Source organism: Callionymus lyra, chromosome 4 (assembly GCF_982586985.1).
Source record: "Callionymus lyra chromosome 4, fCalLyr1.hap1.1, whole genome shotgun sequence".
In the NCBI taxonomy this organism is placed as follows: domain Eukaryota; kingdom Metazoa; phylum Chordata; class Actinopteri; order Syngnathiformes; family Callionymidae; genus Callionymus; species Callionymus lyra.
In genome coordinates, this window is record NC_141821.1 from 9,799,627 (window position 1) to 9,819,308 (window position 19,682).

The 19,682-nt window shown below is 40.8% G+C and overlaps 1 protein-coding gene across 2 annotated transcripts; it reads left to right on the forward strand.

Annotated features, from left to right (window-relative positions):
- The first annotated feature begins 888 nt into the window (after positions 1-888).
- On the forward strand, positions 889-18,017 carry fxr2 (FMR1 autosomal homolog 2). 2 transcript variants are annotated; one of them, XM_087788668.1, is made up of 17 exons: positions 889-1,487; positions 4,331-4,383; positions 6,238-6,331; positions 6,538-6,609; positions 8,037-8,185; positions 8,301-8,394; positions 9,270-9,386; positions 9,454-9,624; positions 9,686-9,764; positions 10,597-10,706; positions 11,075-11,161; positions 13,373-13,592; positions 13,662-13,841; positions 14,802-14,996; positions 15,075-15,182; positions 15,249-15,337; positions 17,064-18,017. In XM_087788668.1, the coding sequence occupies exons 1-17, from the start codon at positions 1,437-1,439 to the stop codon at positions 17,172-17,174; spliced, it is 1,980 nt and encodes a 659-aa protein (XP_087644794.1). In that variant the 5' UTR covers positions 889-1,436; the 3' UTR covers positions 17,175-18,017. The 2 variants fall into 2 exon arrangements, with proteins under 2 accessions (XP_087644794.1, XP_087644793.1); XM_087788667.1 differs by having other exon boundaries at positions 10,597-10,754; positions 17,064-18,015.
- The last annotated feature ends 1,665 nt before the right edge of the window (positions 18,018-19,682 follow it).

Below are 19,682 nucleotides of genomic sequence, written 5' to 3' on the forward strand. Positions count from 1 at the left end.
ATATATTAGTACACATTAGTACACATATTCAAAAATAGGAAAACTGTATAAAAAATGAAATAATAAAAATATACTGATGAGTAGAATACAATAATGATATAAATAAAAATCAGGCAAAAAAAGATCAACCCTAACAAAAAGTGCAAAAACTGCGGGGAGTGTGTCCTGATTTAACTTAAATGAAACAGTCTGACTGCAGTGGACAGGAAGTAGTGACGGAATTTCTAAAGGTAAAGAGTTTCTGGGAACAGCAAAAATACTAGATGGGCTGAATTACAAAATATTGAAGCATCATAAGATCAATAAACCAAAGATATGTCAACATGAAGGAAGACTTCTTTTTGTTTTTAAGTAAATTATATTACTTGTGATGGAAATTGGATAAAGGTGTAAATGAATAACAAGTATTAATATTAATATGTGTTGCCAATGGAACCTTTTTCTAGACCTTCTTCACCAATACAAAGTGTTATCTTTTCACGTATCGTTTGCTTGTATATAAGTCACAAGAACACAGAACTATTTCCAAGTATCTCCAAGGGAAAAATAAACCACGTAAAACGGTTCTTAAAAGTGACGAATCAAATCTTGTGCTTACATTTTCCTCCCTTAATCATCAATGGGTGTGAGTAATCAAAAGATTGATATGGGAACCAGTCGAATTCGGGATCGATATAATTGACAAACGATTAAACCAATGGGTTGTGTGTAATTGTTGCATTCTCGATACGATTGGCTCTTATGGGTGACCAGCCTTTACTCGTTTGACCAATTGTAGCTTTTGCATTGTAGATTGATGGGGTTGTGGTCCAATCATTTGTCGGTATTGTAGAAAGGGCGGGGTTAAGAGCGAGGTGGGTGGGGTGTTTGAGGTCATTCAGTCCCAGTCTGATTCACTCCATCGGCGTGTGTTGGATTGGATGGTAGTTGGAGGAAGCACTCGCCGGGCGTTGATACTCTGTGTTCTGGCGTCTGAAAAACCGTAGCACGGCCTGGGCACACGACGGCGACGACTGCGCCACACTTCGAAGGCAACCCCTGGGGAAGCAGCTACATGCTAAGCAGCCACAGCCTCCATTCAAAACAGTCAGGTGTTGATAGCTGGCCTCCTCTGGTAGCATCGTTAGCTTCGCTAGTCTCCGAACACAACGCTCTTCCTAGCGGGCTTCTCCTGTCGACAGCGCCCGCCTCGCTGCTCCTCACAAGTCGCCGCCACCGCCGCCGCGGACATCACAACCCACCTCTTCCCCCACCCTTTCCCCCGAACCCCCTTTTTACCTCCTAACCCCCCTTTTGCCCCGCCAAACGAAACACTGGAAATCCACAAGCGGCCGGAGAGCGGCGAGCGGCCGGCGAAGCTGGCGGGGCTGCCGGACACGCAGGGAGTCGTAGCGGCCACAGACAAGCCCACTTGCCGTGTGGAGCTACCGACCGGTATGGACGGGCTCGCCGTGGAAGTTCGAGGCTCGAACGGGGCCTTTTACAAGGTAACTAAAACGGGCTTGTTTTTTTTTATTGAAAAGTTTTTTGTTACGAGTATTTTCGAAGGTTTCGTTTCTATGGAAGCCCAGCCATGCTGCTAGCGTTAGCCCCGGCTCCGGTGCTGACGAACAGGGGGATGTTTTCAGGGAGGCTTGGCCATTGTGGGGTGGGTAAGTTAGCTAGCTCCTGCTAAGCTACGTCCACTTGCCAGTACATATTTTAACCTTTTAAGTGACATAACCGTGTGTCTTACTCACGCTACCGTCTCCCCGTGAAGTCCGTGTGAAGTGGTCACTTTTCTATTTGTTCTGTCGATCACTGGATTAAAAACGAACCACATCGACAGCAAAACACACTCTTTATTTGTGTATTTAAAAAGACTTGGCGAACGTTGTTCTGGAAGGTGTCGGATACCTTTTAGCTCACATCGAGATTTATATTTAACTGGTTACTAGTCAGCAATGGTGTCGTCAGATACTAGTCTGTCGTCGCTTGTTTACCAAACGTATTCTTCTTTATCGTTTGTCAATTGGAGAGAAACACACTTGAGTAACTCAATAGACGTTTGCTCTTCCACACCCCAGACACATGACTTCTCTTGGCTTCTGAAAACAAAAGTGAAGACATTGCTGAAAGTTACTCATGATTTTTTTTGTTGTTGTTGAGATGCGTTACATTAGAACAAGTGGACAGAAATATTATTACTTAACATTACTTGGATTGATTTATAAAACTAATCTGCCAAAGTTTCTTTGTTGTTCTCCCCCCTCCACCACCACTACCCCCTGACTTTCAGCAGGCCGGTCAACTCCCCAGCTTTGACCACATGGTGCTTCAGACACCAGCCTATATTTACTCGCCTCATGCCTCCTCACCTGTCGTCCTGTTTTAAAGAGTGACAGTTCGGATCTGGCATGAATGAGCGCTTTCCACTCCTCTCTATTATCTGTCTGCTATGGTTTCACAGATAATGTTGTTTGTAAAAGTATAAAATTTACGTCACGGTTGAAGCAATATGCGTGTGGACGATTTCACCGTAACAATCTGGTCTTTGTTACCAACCAGTGATGGATAAAGTAGGAAAACGTCCTGTGAAGTACATCCATTAAAAAGACGATATTTTCCAATTTATCACGGTGGACATTCTTTCAAAATCAGTCTTTTAGTTTTGAGAAGTTAGACTTTTCTCAACCCACATTTTGATAGAATATACTTTACTGGCTGGTGTTTTTTACTAGACTTGGCATATCTTTTGCTCACCCATAGAAGCACATGGCTAGCTTTTGGCGAAGTAGACTCTACATCACCAACTACCGACCACGCCTGCCCTTTGACCTGCGAGTACCACTTAACCTTATGTAGTATGCAGCTGTCTCTCCGTGTGAAATTTAGAAGTACAGGATTGCTTACGTTTCCCTGAGTATGTAGGATTTTTATGTGTTCTGAATGTGTGAAAATAAACTTAAATCTTCCTTACGTTTGTAATTTTTGTGATTTATATATACAGAAATGGGAGCTAACAGGGGGGGGGGGAACCGTGTTAACATGTAGTTGGATTAGAAATGGCAATTTAAGATCGATATTACCATGAAAATAAGATTATAAGTGAATTATATTTTCCTCACCATTGCTCAATACTTTTTGTTATTAAAAAAACATTAAATTCCACTCATCCACTCCAGTTTTGAACTTGAGGCGCAGTAACTTGGAAGGGACTCTGTCTCTAATCTTACACCATAAAAAAACTCTGTCACCAGGCAATATTAAATGATCTGCCGCCATTAATTTAATTCACTGATCAACAACTTGTGTACTAAATGAAAATACTTCCTTCTTAGGAAGTTTTTAGTGAGAATTGTTGTTCACGTGACCGTAAAAAGATGAATGGGATGTTTAATGCTAGCAATATGCGTCATAACAACATGGACATGACTGTTGCCATTGTTAAATCATTTTGTAATCTTAAAAACAGTCCGGTGTGATATCGGAGCAGGCACACTGAAATCAGAGCAACCTCCAGCAGGTGACCCCCCCCAAACACCCTCCCTTCCCCGGCCTGGTCTTCGCACATGCTTGTGACGACTCCCTAGCTGGTCTCATGTCCCTTATACGGCTGTCTTAACACAGGGGGGCGTGCCGGACCCCCCCGTATCTACTACGCACGTATTCTGATTCCTCAGTTTGCAGAAGGTTACTAACCCTTTTGGCCACAAGTCAACGGCGGATATAATTGAATTTTTAGGTATTATGCTAACCATTTACGAGGGGGAAGTTTAATGTGTTTCCCCTTTTTTAGCCTGTAAAAATAAATCTGAGCCACTAGTATGTGCTCACCTGTGATATAAACGATGATGTTATTTTGATATAATTTCCCCCTTATATTCAAAAATGTGCGATTAATGTTTTGGTTATGACTGGTACAACACAAGTATATTATATTATAAGCTTAATCAATAATAGTATTTTTATGTTGCCTAAAATGTAATATGTAAATATATTTAATACTGTATCTTTTTTTTTTTTTTACTGTTTCAAATGAATCTTCGTCCTAAACTGAGCTGGATATTACAACCGAATGGTTTCTATCGCTTGAAAAAAGGAAATGGCTTTTGTTAGTGTTTGTGTAAGGGAGAGAGAGATTGTGAGCGATTTGCAGGCTGTCAGATGAAGTCAAGTGTTCTCTGCCACGTTAATAACAGCCAAACAATTGTGTCACCGCTGTGATGTCTCAGCTTCTCAAAAGCCAGAGATGCTCCTTTTTTTTCCCCTCCTCTCTACTGTCTCCTTGTTGGTCCAGAAAAAGACTCACAATCATTGAAACCTATTTCTTTTTGTGCTTCTATTCCAGGGTTACCTCAAAGATGTCCACGACGACTCGCTCACAATCGTGTTTGAAAACAAGTAAGTTTTCAATTCGCTGTCCGAAACCTTTCACCTACGCCTAAACAGTTGTGTCTGCTTTAACACGTTTTGGGAAAAAAAACAATTTGGAAATACTGGCTTTTATGTTTGTTTATGTGAAAACATATTTTGTATTTGCTGTTGGATTCAAGCCTGTACCATTGTACGTGGCTCTGGAAAGAATGATCCAAACACTGATTGTACTTTGATACTATTTCAATCGAGGTTTGACCAAATATGTTATTAGTTTCCCTCTTATTTAAAAAAAGGCAAATATGTTTTGGTAATACCTAAAAGGTTCTTTAAAAAACTGTTATGGGAAAAAATAAGTTAAACATATTTTCTCAGTGCAAAATTAAAAGTGTCTTGCTGCAACTGTCTCATAACACCTACCATAGAAATGTAACCGTATTGTAATTAATATATAAAATACAATGTAACCCGTGGTCATCCTAGAATGACGGCGCAACACTTTATTTGGTAAAAATGCTGTCCGTCTGTAATATGAGCAAAAATGAAGGCGTATGACCCGGTACTCTGTACACCTGTCGGGGTTGGCTGGTTGCGATCGTTCTTTTTACCCCTTTAAACATAGACGTATGGTGCTAATGTTAGTGGGCGACTGAAAGTAAGTTGCGATGCCTTGCTCCCCCAGCACCTGTGCTTGGAATGCAGCTGTCGATTCACATCTCTTAACATGGCCCCTGATAGGACAACCTCCTCCTACTGTCCTCTCCTCACCGGCCCCTCACCCTCCAGACCCTTTTTATCTACCCAGCCTGTCGAGCCGGGCTGCCCCTAAAAATAGGGACCCACGGATGGCATGCTGGGAGGGGAGGGGTTGCCGTGTGGGGGGTGGTGTCCTGTCCGGTGCTGTTTTGGGATTGTTCGAACCCTGTGCCAAGTCGGCCTTCGTTCCATCTACTTTCACCGTCATCTGAGCCGCTCGAGTCCCAAGTTGCTTCTTAACCGGGATTCTAGGGTTGAGATCGCTCAAAGATATCTCTGAGCCTCACGAGAAGGGTTCCATATGACTTATTTTTATTTACTCAATAAATATGTGAGACTGTCGAGATGGCTGTAGCAAATCTGTGTGTCAGAAGATAAAGCTCGCGGGCAAAATCTTAGCAGAGAGTAGTTGTGCTCTTTTGTGTGCAGTTATGTCTCGTTGAAAATGTTTATCAAAACGTACCAAAGCTACTTCTCTTTCAACCATATTGAACACAAACTGGGAAATGATAAAATCCTATCTTAGAAAGGAATGCTTTTACACTTAATGTATTTATATCAAACTAAATCATTGCAATATTGAAGAGTGAGTGAATGTAACGTTTCAAATTTTGACATTTCAAGATTTTTTGTTCATAATTTTTGAACACTTGAATTATGTTTAATAATTGAAATCGATTATGTCTATATTTTAAAGTTGTATTTGTTTTCATTCAATGACAAAAACAGTAGTTCTGTATTCTTGTGGTGTTTTATGATGACAATTATTCAAGAGTAATTTTGAAAACTATTACAAACTATTTAATTTTTTAGTAAACAAAATCAACTCAATCGTCCGATATAACATTGTTTAATAAAACTATTCTTAACAAGTTTAAACAACTCAAACGTTAAATTATTAAAACTTCTAATTGATCATTTTCTCTTTTATCTACTTTTAAAAATGTTACAAAATACAATCTTTAGGGGGGAAATTAAACCATTCACTATTCTGACATACTTGAAAATATGTAGCGTCGAGAGACCCCTCACTAGAGATGTTCATCACTACCATTACCAGGCTGTTATTTTGAGTGTTTTGATAAAGAATGCCGTCATAACTGATCTGTGGTGTTTGTGTTGAAGCTGGCAGCCAGAGAGACAGTTGCCCTTCAGCGACGTGCGGTTGCCTCCTCCGACCGACTTCAACAAGGAGATCGGGGAAGGAGAGGAAGTGGAGGTACATCCTGACATTTCTTTTTGTCCGGTTTTCTCTTCATCTCGTTATCTATGATGCGCCCCGAGAACCTTTTGTAGTTTCGTTATGAACAGGATTGAGGAGTTGGATCCAGTTAGAACGTTCTGTTTGGTCCGTTTAATATTTTGTTGCTTAGTTATTGATGTTGTCGAATAACATATTTTCTTCTCTCGTGTTCGCGCCTGAAGGTTTACTCACGAGCAAACGAACAGGAACCATGTGGCTGGTGGCTGGCTCGAGTCCGAATGATGAAGGGAGAGGTAAGAACTTTTTCTTGTACCGGTGATACACGCTGTGATATTTTACTTGCATTATACATTTTCTTATCCTTTAAAACTTTTGTCATTAACAATCAGGGGTTTGTATTGGCAAAAATTTTAACTATACGATGTATAGTAATACAGTAGTAACGAGGATATATGTGTAGTATTGTCGAGAACTTGACTCTGGTGTTGCAGAATTTACAGACCACATGACTCTTGGCGAAGTCGTAACTGCTTTCATTTGTTTTCAAACCCAAAACTTATCTTTTAAAGCTGCTGGAGACGACTGTATCCCCTCGTTCTTAGTCATCACCAGAGTCTCGCAGTATTTCATTGTTACTTTAGCTGTGGATGACGAAATGAGGGCTGCCATCTAACAGTCAAAAGTAAAAAAATAGTTGGTTAAATAAAATGAGTTTAAACTCATTATCACTATTGTGAAGATAAAACGATCATGATATTTTGAAATATCGATGTTTTCCAAACCTATTTCTAAACCTTTTTTACCCCTATTTACTATATATATATATATATATATATATATAGTATGAACAACAACCAGTGAAATGTCTAATACTATAAGCACCTTTTTATAATTGAGGCTAAAGCATATTTTGTTCTTTTTTTAAAATTTCCTGTACTCTCCAAATGTCATCATTAAGCAGTTGCTAAAATGTATCGCACTAACTGAACAAAAATATCAAGTATTGATTTTGCTCAAACCTTTTAAACATTAGATTTTGACATTTTCTCACTGCTGCTCATTTGAATTATTATTGTTCTCTGACATTTGTTCAGGTTTGTGGCCTTGAGTATTTTTATTTTTTATCTCGGCACACGCTCTATGAACGAGGGAAGTGAGCAGAGGAGATACGGCGTAATTGAAAGTGAAAGCAAATGTTGTTTGTTGATTTTTCACTTTAATAACATTGTGTGAGTCTCACAGGAAATGAATCAAATAAAAACAGACAATTAAACTATTTTACATTTCCTGTTTGGAGTAGATAATATAGAAGCTTAGACATGTACATTTTACTCTTAAAGGTTATTTTCTCAAGCATGAGATCATTCTGTATATTGTTATGATTTAAGACTTGTGATGAACAAACCGTCAAATCTCATTCTGATGTTCAGAACAATTGGTCTGTAAAGGACAAATTAGTAAGAAATGATGCAGTGAAGGATCATGGGAGTCAGAGAATGAGAAGTTAAACAATGGCATGTCTTCACTAAATGTACTGGTTTATTTTCAGTCATTTTGAGTCAAAGAAACTCAACGTGTCGGTCCTGAAAAGGAAACATCATTGTTTAGATGTTTCTTGTGGAAGTTGTGTTTCTTCAACTTGCTCTTTTTGATAGTCGTTACAAACATGTTTCTGGGATTGTGGCGAGACGCTCACGGCGACCCCCCCGCTCTGTTTCAGTTCTACGTCATCGAGTACGCAGCGTGCGACGCCACATACAACGAGATCGTCACGGCGGACCGCATCAGACCCCTCAACCCGAACAGCCCATCCTCTCGAAGCTCCTTCCACAAAGTCACCGTTGCAGTTCCAGAAGACCTGAGAGACATGTGAGTGTTTTCCATGAGCAGGAAGACACATGTGTGTGTTTGCGTTGTTGCTAACAACTGCTGACCGCCCCCCCCCCCCCCCCCCCCCCCACCACTGTTCTTTTCTCATCAACAGCTGCTCGAACGACAGCATTCACAAAGACTTCAGGAAAGCCATCGGAGCAAACTGCATTTTCTACAGCGCCCAAACGCACGAGCTCATCGTGTTGGTCAGTACACATCGCACTGTCGTCGCCTCTCGTTTGTCTAATCGGAGATTCTAAAAAAAAACAAGGTCAGGCCTACGTTTGATGGTGACCTAGTGGGGTAAATACATGAGTAGATGTTAGCAAAGGTACGTCCTCCATCGGTAACACGGTCAAGATCAAACCTTTTAAGCACTCGCTGCTGTGAGTGGAAATAATCAGACATATTTAAATCAAACTTTATTGTTTTATTTCTGTACACACGACAGTAGTGCAGTCAAGATGATAAATGATCCTCTGGGATCCAATATAAAAACACTTACATTCATACTTGACTGTCAACATCCTCACTCGCGATACACACACGATACACACACATGCTCCCACACGTTGTGTTGCAGATGAGGTGAAATATTATTGTTGTTTCTCAACTTATTAGTTCTTACTGAACAATTATTACTCTGAAAAGAGCTTAAGAGGTGCTTGGTTTGTGGTTTTCTTGGAGATATTTGGGCAACATCTCTCTCTAGTGGATGGCTGTTATGCATTACTGTGTGTACTTAAGAACCCAGTGTGTACCGCAGAAAGTAATCCTACACTAATGCAATTACTATGCAATGAGTAGTCTTGTGTTCATTTTATTGAGACTGGGTTAAAATGGTTGAAAGTAGATCAATGTTCATGTTGAGAAAGTGTCGTTAAAAGTTGTCAGTGTTTAAGATAAGCAATGCATTTATTAAGAGATATTAAGCCTCCAAGAATAAAAGGACAAAATTACACTCGTACTTGTGGTTATAGATAGTTTGGTAAATGAGCATTTTATAGGATTTTGGCCCCTTTTATGATGAGTTAAGAAACTGTCAGTTTGGTCACGTTTTGTTGTTTGTTTTTGTCCTCAGTCCACGAACGAAACCACAGTCAAGCGTGCCACTCTCCTCAGCGACATGCATTTTCGCAGTATCCGCACCAAGCTAATGCTAATGTCACGAAACGAAGAAGCCACCAAACATCTGGAGGTAAGATTCGCTCGGTTCTGGGTTTGATGGAAGGAGTTGCTCAACGTTCGCTCTTGACCCGCGGCAGACGAGTAAGCAGCTGGCGTCGGCGTACCAGGAAGAGGTGAAGGTCCGGGAGGATCTGATGGGGCTCGCCATCGGCTCTCACGGCGCCAACATCCAGCAGGCTCGCAAAGTGGCCGGCGTCACGGCCATCGAGCTGGAGGAGGAGAGCTGTACGTTCAGGATCTACGGAGAGGTTCGACCGCTCGGAACGTGAACCTCGCGCAGAGTTTTGACTGACGTTTGTGACTCGACAGACACCAGAGGCGGTCAGGCAGGCCAGAGAGTACCTTGAGTTCAAAGAAGACTACTTTCAGGTACCCAGGAACCTTGTAGGTGAGTTGATGCATGTACACGTCGAGAAGTATAGCAGAGCCACCAGAATATTTTCAAATGTTGAAACTTTGAATTGTTTTCTTGAAATGTTGTTTGTTTATTTATTTTATTTTTTAAGCATTTAATCCTCATTTTTTAAATCAACAATTAGTATTTTGAAAGGTTAAATTATATATTTAAAATAATTCCATTTAAAAAAAATTCAAATATTAAATTGAATAGATTTTGTTTGCACATAGTTTGATATTCTATTTCCAATCATTTTAAAGATACGTTTTCTAAATTTGAATATAAAAAGGTTTTGTGTAACAGGGCCATCTTACCAGACTAATCCAATCGAGCACCGAGCGACTCGCTCTAATGGTAGTTTTATAGCTTGGTATGAATAAAACATTTAGTTAGTAATAAATTAGATCTTTCTTTTCAGGATGAATTGACACGCAGGTACTTACCATATCATCGTGCTTATCTGCAAGTTTGTAGCTCGGTACTCTTTTGGTATTGTCTGGTTGAACTAGTATACCGTTTCTTTATTACATTTAAAAGGCAACTAAATAATATTGGATTTATACATTTTACTTTTACCCATTTTGAAAACGTTCTACTTTTTTAAAAATGTAAATATTTAGAGAAGTAATTCAACCTGACTAATTAATTTTGTTCCAAAATTTAAAGCATGTAAATAATAATAATGTCAAACTTCCAACATTTGAAATGTTGAACTAACAGTTTTTTCTGAGTTCACGAACCACGCACCTCACAAAAAGAACATCTTATTCCCACGACTGCAAACACACCCTCTCAACCCAACCCTTCCGATGTGGTCCGACAGGAAAAGTCATCGGCAAGAACGGCAAAGTCATCCAGGAGATCGTGGACAAGTCCGGGGTGGTTCGCGTCAGGATCGAAGGAGACAACGACAAAAAACTTCCTCGGGAGGAGGTAGGCAGGCAGGGGGCAGGCAGGGACGACACTGCCAGCGGCAAAGAGGTGAATGGACCGTTCGGATCGTCTCCCACTCCCTAAAAATTCCCCCACCCACTCACCCACCGCTCTAGAATCGGCTACTAAACGGCAGGCCGAGTAGACGTGCATCGTCTGCTTTCAAAACTGTTCCATCCTGCTTCTTTGTCCCCCTCGTCCTGTCAGTAGTCCTTATGTCTCCATCGCTTCACACACACCGTCCACTGCAGCGTATGTCGGGAGTGGCGTTGATGTGTTCTTGTTGTGCGTCTATAATGTGCATTAACTCCACTTTGAAATGAAGCCGTTTCACTAAAAGTGTCGTCTCTCTCTCTGCGGCGCGTCAGGGGATGGTTCCGTTCGTGTTCGTGGGAACCAAGGAGAACATCAGCAACGCTCAGGCGCTGTTGGAATACCACGTGTCTTACCTGCAGGTCAGTACCCTGGTGCTCAGTACGTCGCCAGCAGAGGGCAGCAAAAACTCATTGTATCTATTTGACTTGATGTCATGAAATGTTTATTTTATAGTACTTTAGAAGATTATTAACGGAATCCTGTGTGATATAAGTGCATATACATGTAATTTTGATATATTATATTAAATTTAATACATCCCCCCCCATCCCCTGAGGTCAAATGTTCATCAATGTTGCAATCATCAATGGCAATAGACAAAAAGTGACTTTAAATTGTAATTATATTTTACTTTTCTGTGTTTTTTGTGTGTGTTTGTTTACTTACAGATAGTGTAGGTGTGTTACAGTGACTTGTGGAGTTTTATTGTTCGATAATTCATTATATTTCTTACATTTCTTCGATGATCTTGTCAGTAATTTGTAGTGTTTAAGTGTCTGTTAGTTTTGTGTGACATGGGAAGCAGAAAGAAGGCACGACTGAAGGAGTTTAAGATTGAATGATGACCTGATGCTGTACATTCTCAAAGAACCTCTAGTCTGCGCGTCACGAGTGGCCGACAGCTGCCATGATGTCATGGTCTTTTACCGGGTGGTTTTCGTCAATTGTAGATGGAGCCACATTATATTGAGGGTTCATTTTAATTCTTCTTACGAGTCTCTCTGTAACTTCACCCTGGTCACCTGTCGGCCGGCGCCACATGAAGGAAGCTGCTGAGTGGACCTCATTTTGTCCTGACGTGGTTTTCCTTTTTAAAAATAGCCCTTCTCTCTGGGATGGGGGCCGGAGTTTAGATTACAGCTATCTGGACCCTCATTTTCCAAAAATAACATTTGTCCCATCCCCCCCCCCCCACCACACACACTTCTACATACTACTCTGCTTCCTTCACACCCCCTCCCTCGAGGCTCAGCTGTCGCTGGAGGAGGCAGCTGTCACCAGTGAGATCCCTCCCTCGTAGTTGTCATGTGGTATTTATATTAAACCTCGCATCTGAGAAATTGATTTATTTGAACTCAGTAGGTGTTTCTTAAATACTTGTTGTCGCGAATTCCTGCCGATGTATCAAATGGTGTTTGTAATTCGGTTTTCCACGAGTCACATGATCTTTACCCGACAGCTGCGGCTGGAATGCTTATAAGCACCTGGTGCTCACTCGGCACATGTATGTAGAAACGATCATTTGTGAAGGAAAAAAACTCTGTTACAACTGGTTTATCTTTTAGTCATGATCACACACAATGTCGTTTCAATGGAAACTTTTCTTAATGGCTTCTAACATTGAGTCTTTTGAAGCTAATGGGGAGAATTGGTGTAAAATAAAGAATGCAAATGTACTTTTTATATTATTCTTCTACGAGAAAAGATGGTCCTAAAACAAATCTGAGACATATCGTAGAATTAGCTTGTGTTTGTTGGGTCTGTCATGTACAAAAATGTAATATAGTCAACATTTGAAAAATAATAATGTCTGAGAATAATGTGATGGTGTCATTTGCGCTTGATGGATCTACTGACTCCTTTAAGAAACATCTTAACACGTTTCTATTTGTTCAGGCTTTTCCTTGATTTTCTGGAACTCCTGTTGTGTTATCAGTTTTATTTTGATCTTTAAAGTATATACTTTATTGAATATTGTTTTGATTGTTTAAGCGCTTTGTGACCCTGGTCTGGAAAAGCGCTATATAAATAAATATTTCTTACTTACTTACTTATAAAATACAGCTTTTCAAATGTTTAATGTCAAAACCGAAGTTATGCTTTCGTTATGACGGTTTCAGCGGCCATGAGATTTAAATAATGATGCGTGAATTTAAGATGACAGTTGAGTTATCGCCACAAGTGTCATGTGACCTTGTTATTGTCATTGGTCGAATTCTTTACAGTTAAAGTTACAGTTATTCTATAATTGGCAGAACATGTTTGTTTTGATGGATTATCTGATGAGATCTGCCATGTTGTATCGTCTGAAAAGCTTGAAATAATCCGTCAAACTCGAGGGGGTCGGATGTGACTCGCCGGTGTGTGGTTGTCTTAAAATAAAGGAGTTAAATGTTCATGTTGACCTGCAAAGATGCTTGTGATGCAAATGTTGACAATTGTACAGATTGTTCAAATAATAAGTTTGAATTGAGTTTGATGAGCTTGAGCATGAATGAAATGAACGTCGTTCTTTATATTATAATAATTTTTGCAATTACATTTTTTCTGTGTCTTCTGCGCCCGTGCAGGAAGTGGAGCAGTTGCGTCTGGAGCGCCTGCAGATCGACGAGCAGCTCCGTCAAATCGGCGTCGGCTACCGCAACAACCCGCCCAGACCCGGCGCCCCCCCCGCGGAGAGGGAGAAGGGCTACACGACGGACGAGAGCAGCAACTCCCTGCACACCTCCCGCACCTACGGCGGGCGCGGCCGAGGGCGGCGGCCCTCCAACAGCCAGTACTCCGGATACGGTAACACATCGACTCGCCACGTCTGCGCTCGTGCGCGATGTTGATGGAAGTCGTCTCGATGATGTCCAGGGACCAACTCTGAGCTGTCCAACGCCTCGGAGTCCGAGGACGCGTCCGAACGAGAGCAGCGTCCTCGAGGGATCGGCGCGGAGGAGAGGGGATCCAGGAGGGGGGGCCGGGGCCGAGGCTCCAGCTCTGGACGTGGACGCGGTGGAGCCCCGCCCAGGTCTAACAACTCCATCAGCTCAGGTACGACCTTCCCTGTTCAGGTCTCAGGGCATCTGTTTCATAGAATTGTTGTAACTGACCTCATGTTTCTATCAGAATATTGAATTTAAACTTTCACTGTTTTGTTTACGTTCTGTTTTTTAAACAATTAATTACTTTTGTTGAATGATTAAATTCAATATATTGAAAGGTTGAATAATTTAATTGTAAAAAACAATTGTGCATATTTTGTATATATTGTAATTACAATAATCAATCATTCCAAAAATATTAATTTTCTAAATTCATTTTTTTCATAACAAGCCTTTTTGTTATTCATTATATAACGTTTGTATAATATTGCCATCTTTCCAATGAATCACTGAGTCACTCACTCGAACTTTCAAATTCACAGAAAGTTGAGAAACTACCAATAGCTGCAAAAGTAACAACATTTTTAGAATCAATTTAAAAAGGCCTAGAATAAAGAATATATTGACTCTTGATCTTTGACTTGTATTATTGGATTTAAAACATCAGACTCTGTTTAAAGGAGCATAATTCATTCAAGATTTCTTTCTTTTTTTAAACAAATGAATCCTTTCAATATACAAATTATTGAGAAAAATAATTGATAAAAAATGAAATTGGGGGCGTCAGATGGTAGAGTGGTTGCCTGCAGTCCAAAAGGTTGCAGGTTCAATCCCAGCTCCAGACAAGCTTGTGTTGTTGTGTCCCTGAGCAAGACACTTTACCCTGATTGCTCCTGATGGCTTGTGTGCAGCCTACTCCCATCAGTATGTGTGAATGGCTGTCAAAGCGCTTTGTGACCCTGGTCTAGAAAGGCACTATATAAATAGAGATTATTATTATTATAAATGCTTACAAAAATATTTCACTAAAAGGTTTCAACATTGGAACCACTGCTGAAGTTCACCGGTGCTGTCAGTTTGCATCGGTTCATGTTCTGAGCAGATGTTTCATGTCTTTGTTCGTCTCCAGTCCTGAGGGACCCGGACAGCAACCCTTACTCTCTGCTGGAGGGCGAAGGTGAGCAGGCCGACGGAGAAGCAGGCGACAACGTTCAGGGAGAACGTCGCAGACGCTCCAGGCGTCGCCGCAACGACCAGGAACCCAGCGTGATCGACGCCGCCGCCGAGTCCGACGGCACGGGCGGCCTGAGCGAGAATGGACTGGGTCAGTAGTTCGGATCTGGATTCATGTATTTTTTGTCAAGCGGCGTCACGGCGGGTTAACTCGATGAACGCTCTTTAGACGACGAAGGCCGACCTCAGCGTCGCAACCGCAGCCGCCGCCGCCGTAACCGTGGCAGCCGCCCCGAGGGCGGATCGGCCAGCCGTGACAGACAACCGACCGAGACCGGTGAGCTCTTGTCCGGTGACGCCGTGCCGCCGGTGAAGCATGTTCTGACGCGTGTCGTCTCTACAGTGACGGTCGCCGACTACATCTCCCGGGCCGAGTCACAGAGCAGACAGAACCTGCCCCAGAAGGAGAACCACGCTGGCCCGGAACCCAAGGTATGAAGCTCCAACAACGTGTCATCAAATGACTTTTTAACTTTTCTAACTTTTCTAAAAATCCTTAATTCTGATACTTGTTAAACATCCAGACCATGTCTATATACCTTTATTTATTCTATGCGGTTTTCTTTACTTTCAACTTGTTTTCTAGCAACTTTCCTTCACCACCTGCAGAAATATTAAGACGTGATATTTTTTAAGATCCACATATGACCTGAAATCATTCTGTGTCTTGAAGCCATTTAAAAAAAAAACTACAATACATACAATGAATCTGTTTAGTATCAATATCCAGGTCAAATTATGTTCGTTTTTGTTAAAATCTTCGTTAAGATCTGGATGTCTCGGACATTTTTTTATTTATACAAAGCTTGTTTTGTTAAACTATTATCTTTGTGTGAAGTTTCATAATTTGTATTAAACACTGAACATCCATGCAATTAAACCCACAAGGAGAGGCAGAGTTCGGGCTTTATTTATTTAAGACGCCGACTTCTTCAGTTTGACTAAAGTTTGTGCCTTAATTGCCATTTTATTTTATTGAAGTCCGTTAATCCGTCACTAAAACATCCGGTAAATCCGAATATTGAGAGGTTGAATTTAAGATTTGAAATGGAAACAAAAAGTTTTAAAATTAAAACTTTCAAGCATTATACAGTTTTTTTTAATACTTCTTTTTCGTAGTTAAAAAATGTTATTGAATTATTTTTTTTATATATATTAAAATATTTTTAAAATCATTTAATGTTTTTTATTTGATAATGAATTTCTAAATTCAAAATTTGTTATATGTAGCATTTTAAATTCATCTAAAAATGCTCTTATTATAGTGTCAGTATTTATATAGTATATATAGAATTTAAAAGGCTCAGAATATGTATTTATTTTTTGTAAAGAGAATATACAACTGTGTAAAAAAAAAAAAAAAAAACCAAGGTTTTAATCAAATAAATCATAGTTTCAACATTATAAATGTTTGTATCAGAGATTGGGATAAACTTCATGGGCTGCAGATTAAGCGTTTCTCGATTCTTCTTGTAGACGATCTCATTTCAAAGTGAAGACTATTATTAAAAAATAGAAAATAAAAATGACCGCATTTTGATCAGGGACGTCACCTGCATAAAAACAAGCGCTCCCTCACAAGCACCCACGGTGGAGAAAACCAGAGCCGTTGAGAGTCTGAACAGTTGTGGAAGGAGTGATAGAAAAGAAGAAAATGAACCATGAGGATGATAAAGTAGAAGTTTTTTAGGATTCCTTATGCGGTGCATCTCCACACCCGTCAAGCTCCCGCAGGCATAAAGAAATCTCAGGAACCGACACGTATCACCTGCTAAAGATAAGGATCAACACGGTGCAAAACGTTATCAATTGTGGAAAACATTTTGAGAATATGTACCTCTCTCATCACCTTCATACATGTTACACATGAATGTTGGTCAAAAGGGATTATTGTTAAGAAATGATGCAAAGGTCGTGTAGATGAGAGAAGAAAAAAATCATTAAAATTGAAATATAAAACATTTACATTGGGGGGAAAAAAATCGTGAGAGAATCATTATCTTAAATCGTCATTCTCAATCGTGCAGAACTATACACTTCCATAACCTTTTTTCCCCCTAAATATTTATATAATGGTTATTAAATCACACTTACGTTACAATAATATTTAGATTGTAAGAAGAAAAGAAAAAAAAAACCTCTTCCTCCTCTGTTGCAGGAAAACGGGACCAGCGTGAAGAAGGAAGAGCAAGCGCCCACCAAGCGTTCCCCCAGTAACGGAATAGCGCCCGCCAGCGAGACCGTGGCTCTGGTGAACGGGGTGTCGTAATCGGGCGACCTCACCCCCTCTCGCAAACAAAGTCTAGAGCAAGACTCGACGGCAAACTGTGTCCCTGCTTGCATTAAACCTTAAACAGACGAGTGACAAAAATACCCGAAACATTTACTACGAGAGTGAAAAAGTACATAAAAAAAACGACTTCTACGTGAAAACACACGGTGTATGCTATCCTATCTATCAGTACTTAGTGCTTATTTAAAAAAAAAAAAACGACTAGCTTTGCCAAAACAAGAGCTGGTGAAAACAAACCTGATCTTTAAATACTGAAACACACGCAACAGGACTAGACTTTTGTTTTGTTTGTTTTTGAAATCTTTATCTGTGTCCTTTTTTTTTTTTTTTTGTTTATGTTGTTTGTTCATTGTTGATCACTGGTTTGGACGTGGGCGGTCGCTCTCTCATCCAAACTGTAGGGTTAGGAGAGGAGGAGAGGAGGAGGAGGAGGAGAGGAAGGGGGGAGGAGGAGGAGGAGGAGGTGACGCTTCGGGCGGAGGGTCCCAAGAGTTGACGATGCGAGTTCGCACACTGAACGGAAGAGATTGGAATATTTCTAGACATCGTGCCTTGAATTTGAAGAAGAAAAAAACAAAAAAAACAAAAAAAAAACACTTGAGTTTTTCAAATATTATTATTATTATTATTATTTTTGGAGGATTCCTGAGAGGAAATGGTTTCGAGGGTGTTTTGGTCTCAAGTCACGAGTGGTGCCAGACACCGAAAATTCAAGGCGCTTGTTTTCATTCCGAGTAGAATCAACAGCGCTGGCTGGAGGTCTTTTTGTTGGGTGGCGTGGAGAGGGTGCGACAAAAACCTTAGAGCCCGGGTCTGTTCCCGGGGTCTTCGTGTAGGGGGGGGTAAGGGGGGGTCCGGGGACGAGCCGCGGTTCAAACGTTAAACTTGAACAAGTATAATCCGGAGACGTACACCGTGCCTCTGTGTCGGGGAGGAGGCGGGCAGGACTAGCTTCCAGCCACACTAGTGTCTTGATTTAAAGAAATAAATAAAATGAAAAAAAAAAAACCTAAAAAAAAAAAGCAGCAGCAGCGAACCGGGGGGGCGGGGGAGACCATCGTGATGTGCTGCCCTATGGGGGGGGGAGAGGGAGGTTCGGGGGGGTCGGAAGTGTAGGATGGAGGACAGCTTCGAATAAGATGAGAGCCACTCGACACACAGGAACATACAGAAGGAGACGCAACAATAGAACAATAGCGAGGGTGGTTTTCCTTTTTCCTTTTACTTTTCAAGTCGGCGGTTCTGGCGAGAGGCGCTCGTGGCTCTCGGCTCATGTTGTCACTGTTGTCCTGCTCTCAACTTCTTTCTGTTGCTATTTCCACATCCTAGAAGACCAGGAGGAGGAGGAGGAGGAGGAGGAAAAGAAACAAAAAAATGTTAAATAAAAAATTGAAGTGAAATCAGCTTTCTTCAACCTTGATTTCTCTTGTCTGGTGCCGATTTACTTTTACTTTTTAGTTTCCTTCTCGCCCTGCATGGTGTTTGGGTCGTCGGTGTGCATGAAGAGAGACCGTCTCTAAGACTCACAAGCCATCGTCTGCTGCTGCTAATGTACACGCTGAATGTCCCACTAACTGGAAAAGAGCATTTGTGATTCGAGCATTTATTTCCCGCCTCCACCTTTTAGCTCATCTGCTCAAACCCACTGAGTATTTAAGAGGAAAAAAAAGGGGCGACTCCGTGCATGCGTCCACATGACCAAAGGTTTAAGAGATGATCGGACGATTTTTTTTCCTGATGCTGCTGTTTCTGCCCTTGTGTTTTTTTTTTTTAGAGGACGCTGGAGCACTCGAGTGTTTGTACCTTTAAAGGTTTAGTTGCATGTGAGCGAGTCACCTGTGTGTGTTTGTTTACCTGGACTGTGTGAGTACTGTAACTACACCCCCCTCTCACCCCTCAACTGTCCTGCGTGAGACCTTGTGAGTGTGTGTGTGGGCGTGTGTGTGTGTGTGTGTGTGCGCTGTACAGTCGACTCCTTACTCTGTCCAAAAGTTGTCTCTGGTTTTTCTCACTCATGTTCTGATGGCAATAAAGGACTTTTCATTGTTTGGTAAACTTTTTTTTTTTTGGTCTTTTTTTGAGGGGGGCAAAGGTCATTGACAGTCAACAGTATTGTTTTAACCTCTTTTTATTTAAGACCGTTTTCCTCAATCAAGCGTTAACAAATAATATGACTTGACTGTATTTAGTTAGTATTATTAGACTGTATAGAGTCAAAGATCACATAGAAACTAACAATTGTATTTAGTATTTGTTTCCATTAGTCATTGCTAGTCTGCAATTATCGCTATAGGGGTTTTGTTTTAAGTCTTTTACCGTTGTTGTGAGTATTTATTGCCCCTTAAAAGGAAATGAGTTTTACAAAAAATGGGGGGGAGTTTTTACATAAATGACCGTTTTTTATTTTGTTTTTCTAGCTCGATATTTGTATTGCTTTCGCTCCTTTTCCCCCTCAATGTTCCCTCTAAAGAGCCACTGTGTAAA

Excerpts from the sequence above, each read along its gene's own strand:
- fxr2 (XM_087788667.1), top strand. The coding sequence starts at position 1,437 with ATGGACGGGCTCGCCGTGGAAGTTCGAGGCTCGAACGGGGCCTTTTAC. Across the intron at positions 9,387-9,453 it reads AAGCCACCAAACATCTGGAG|ACGAGTAAGCAGCTGGCGTC; the intron begins GTAAGATTCGCT and ends GACCCGCGGCAG. Across the intron at positions 13,593-13,661 it reads CAGCCAGTACTCCGGATACG|GGACCAACTCTGAGCTGTCC; the intron begins GTAACACATCGA and ends GATGATGTCCAG.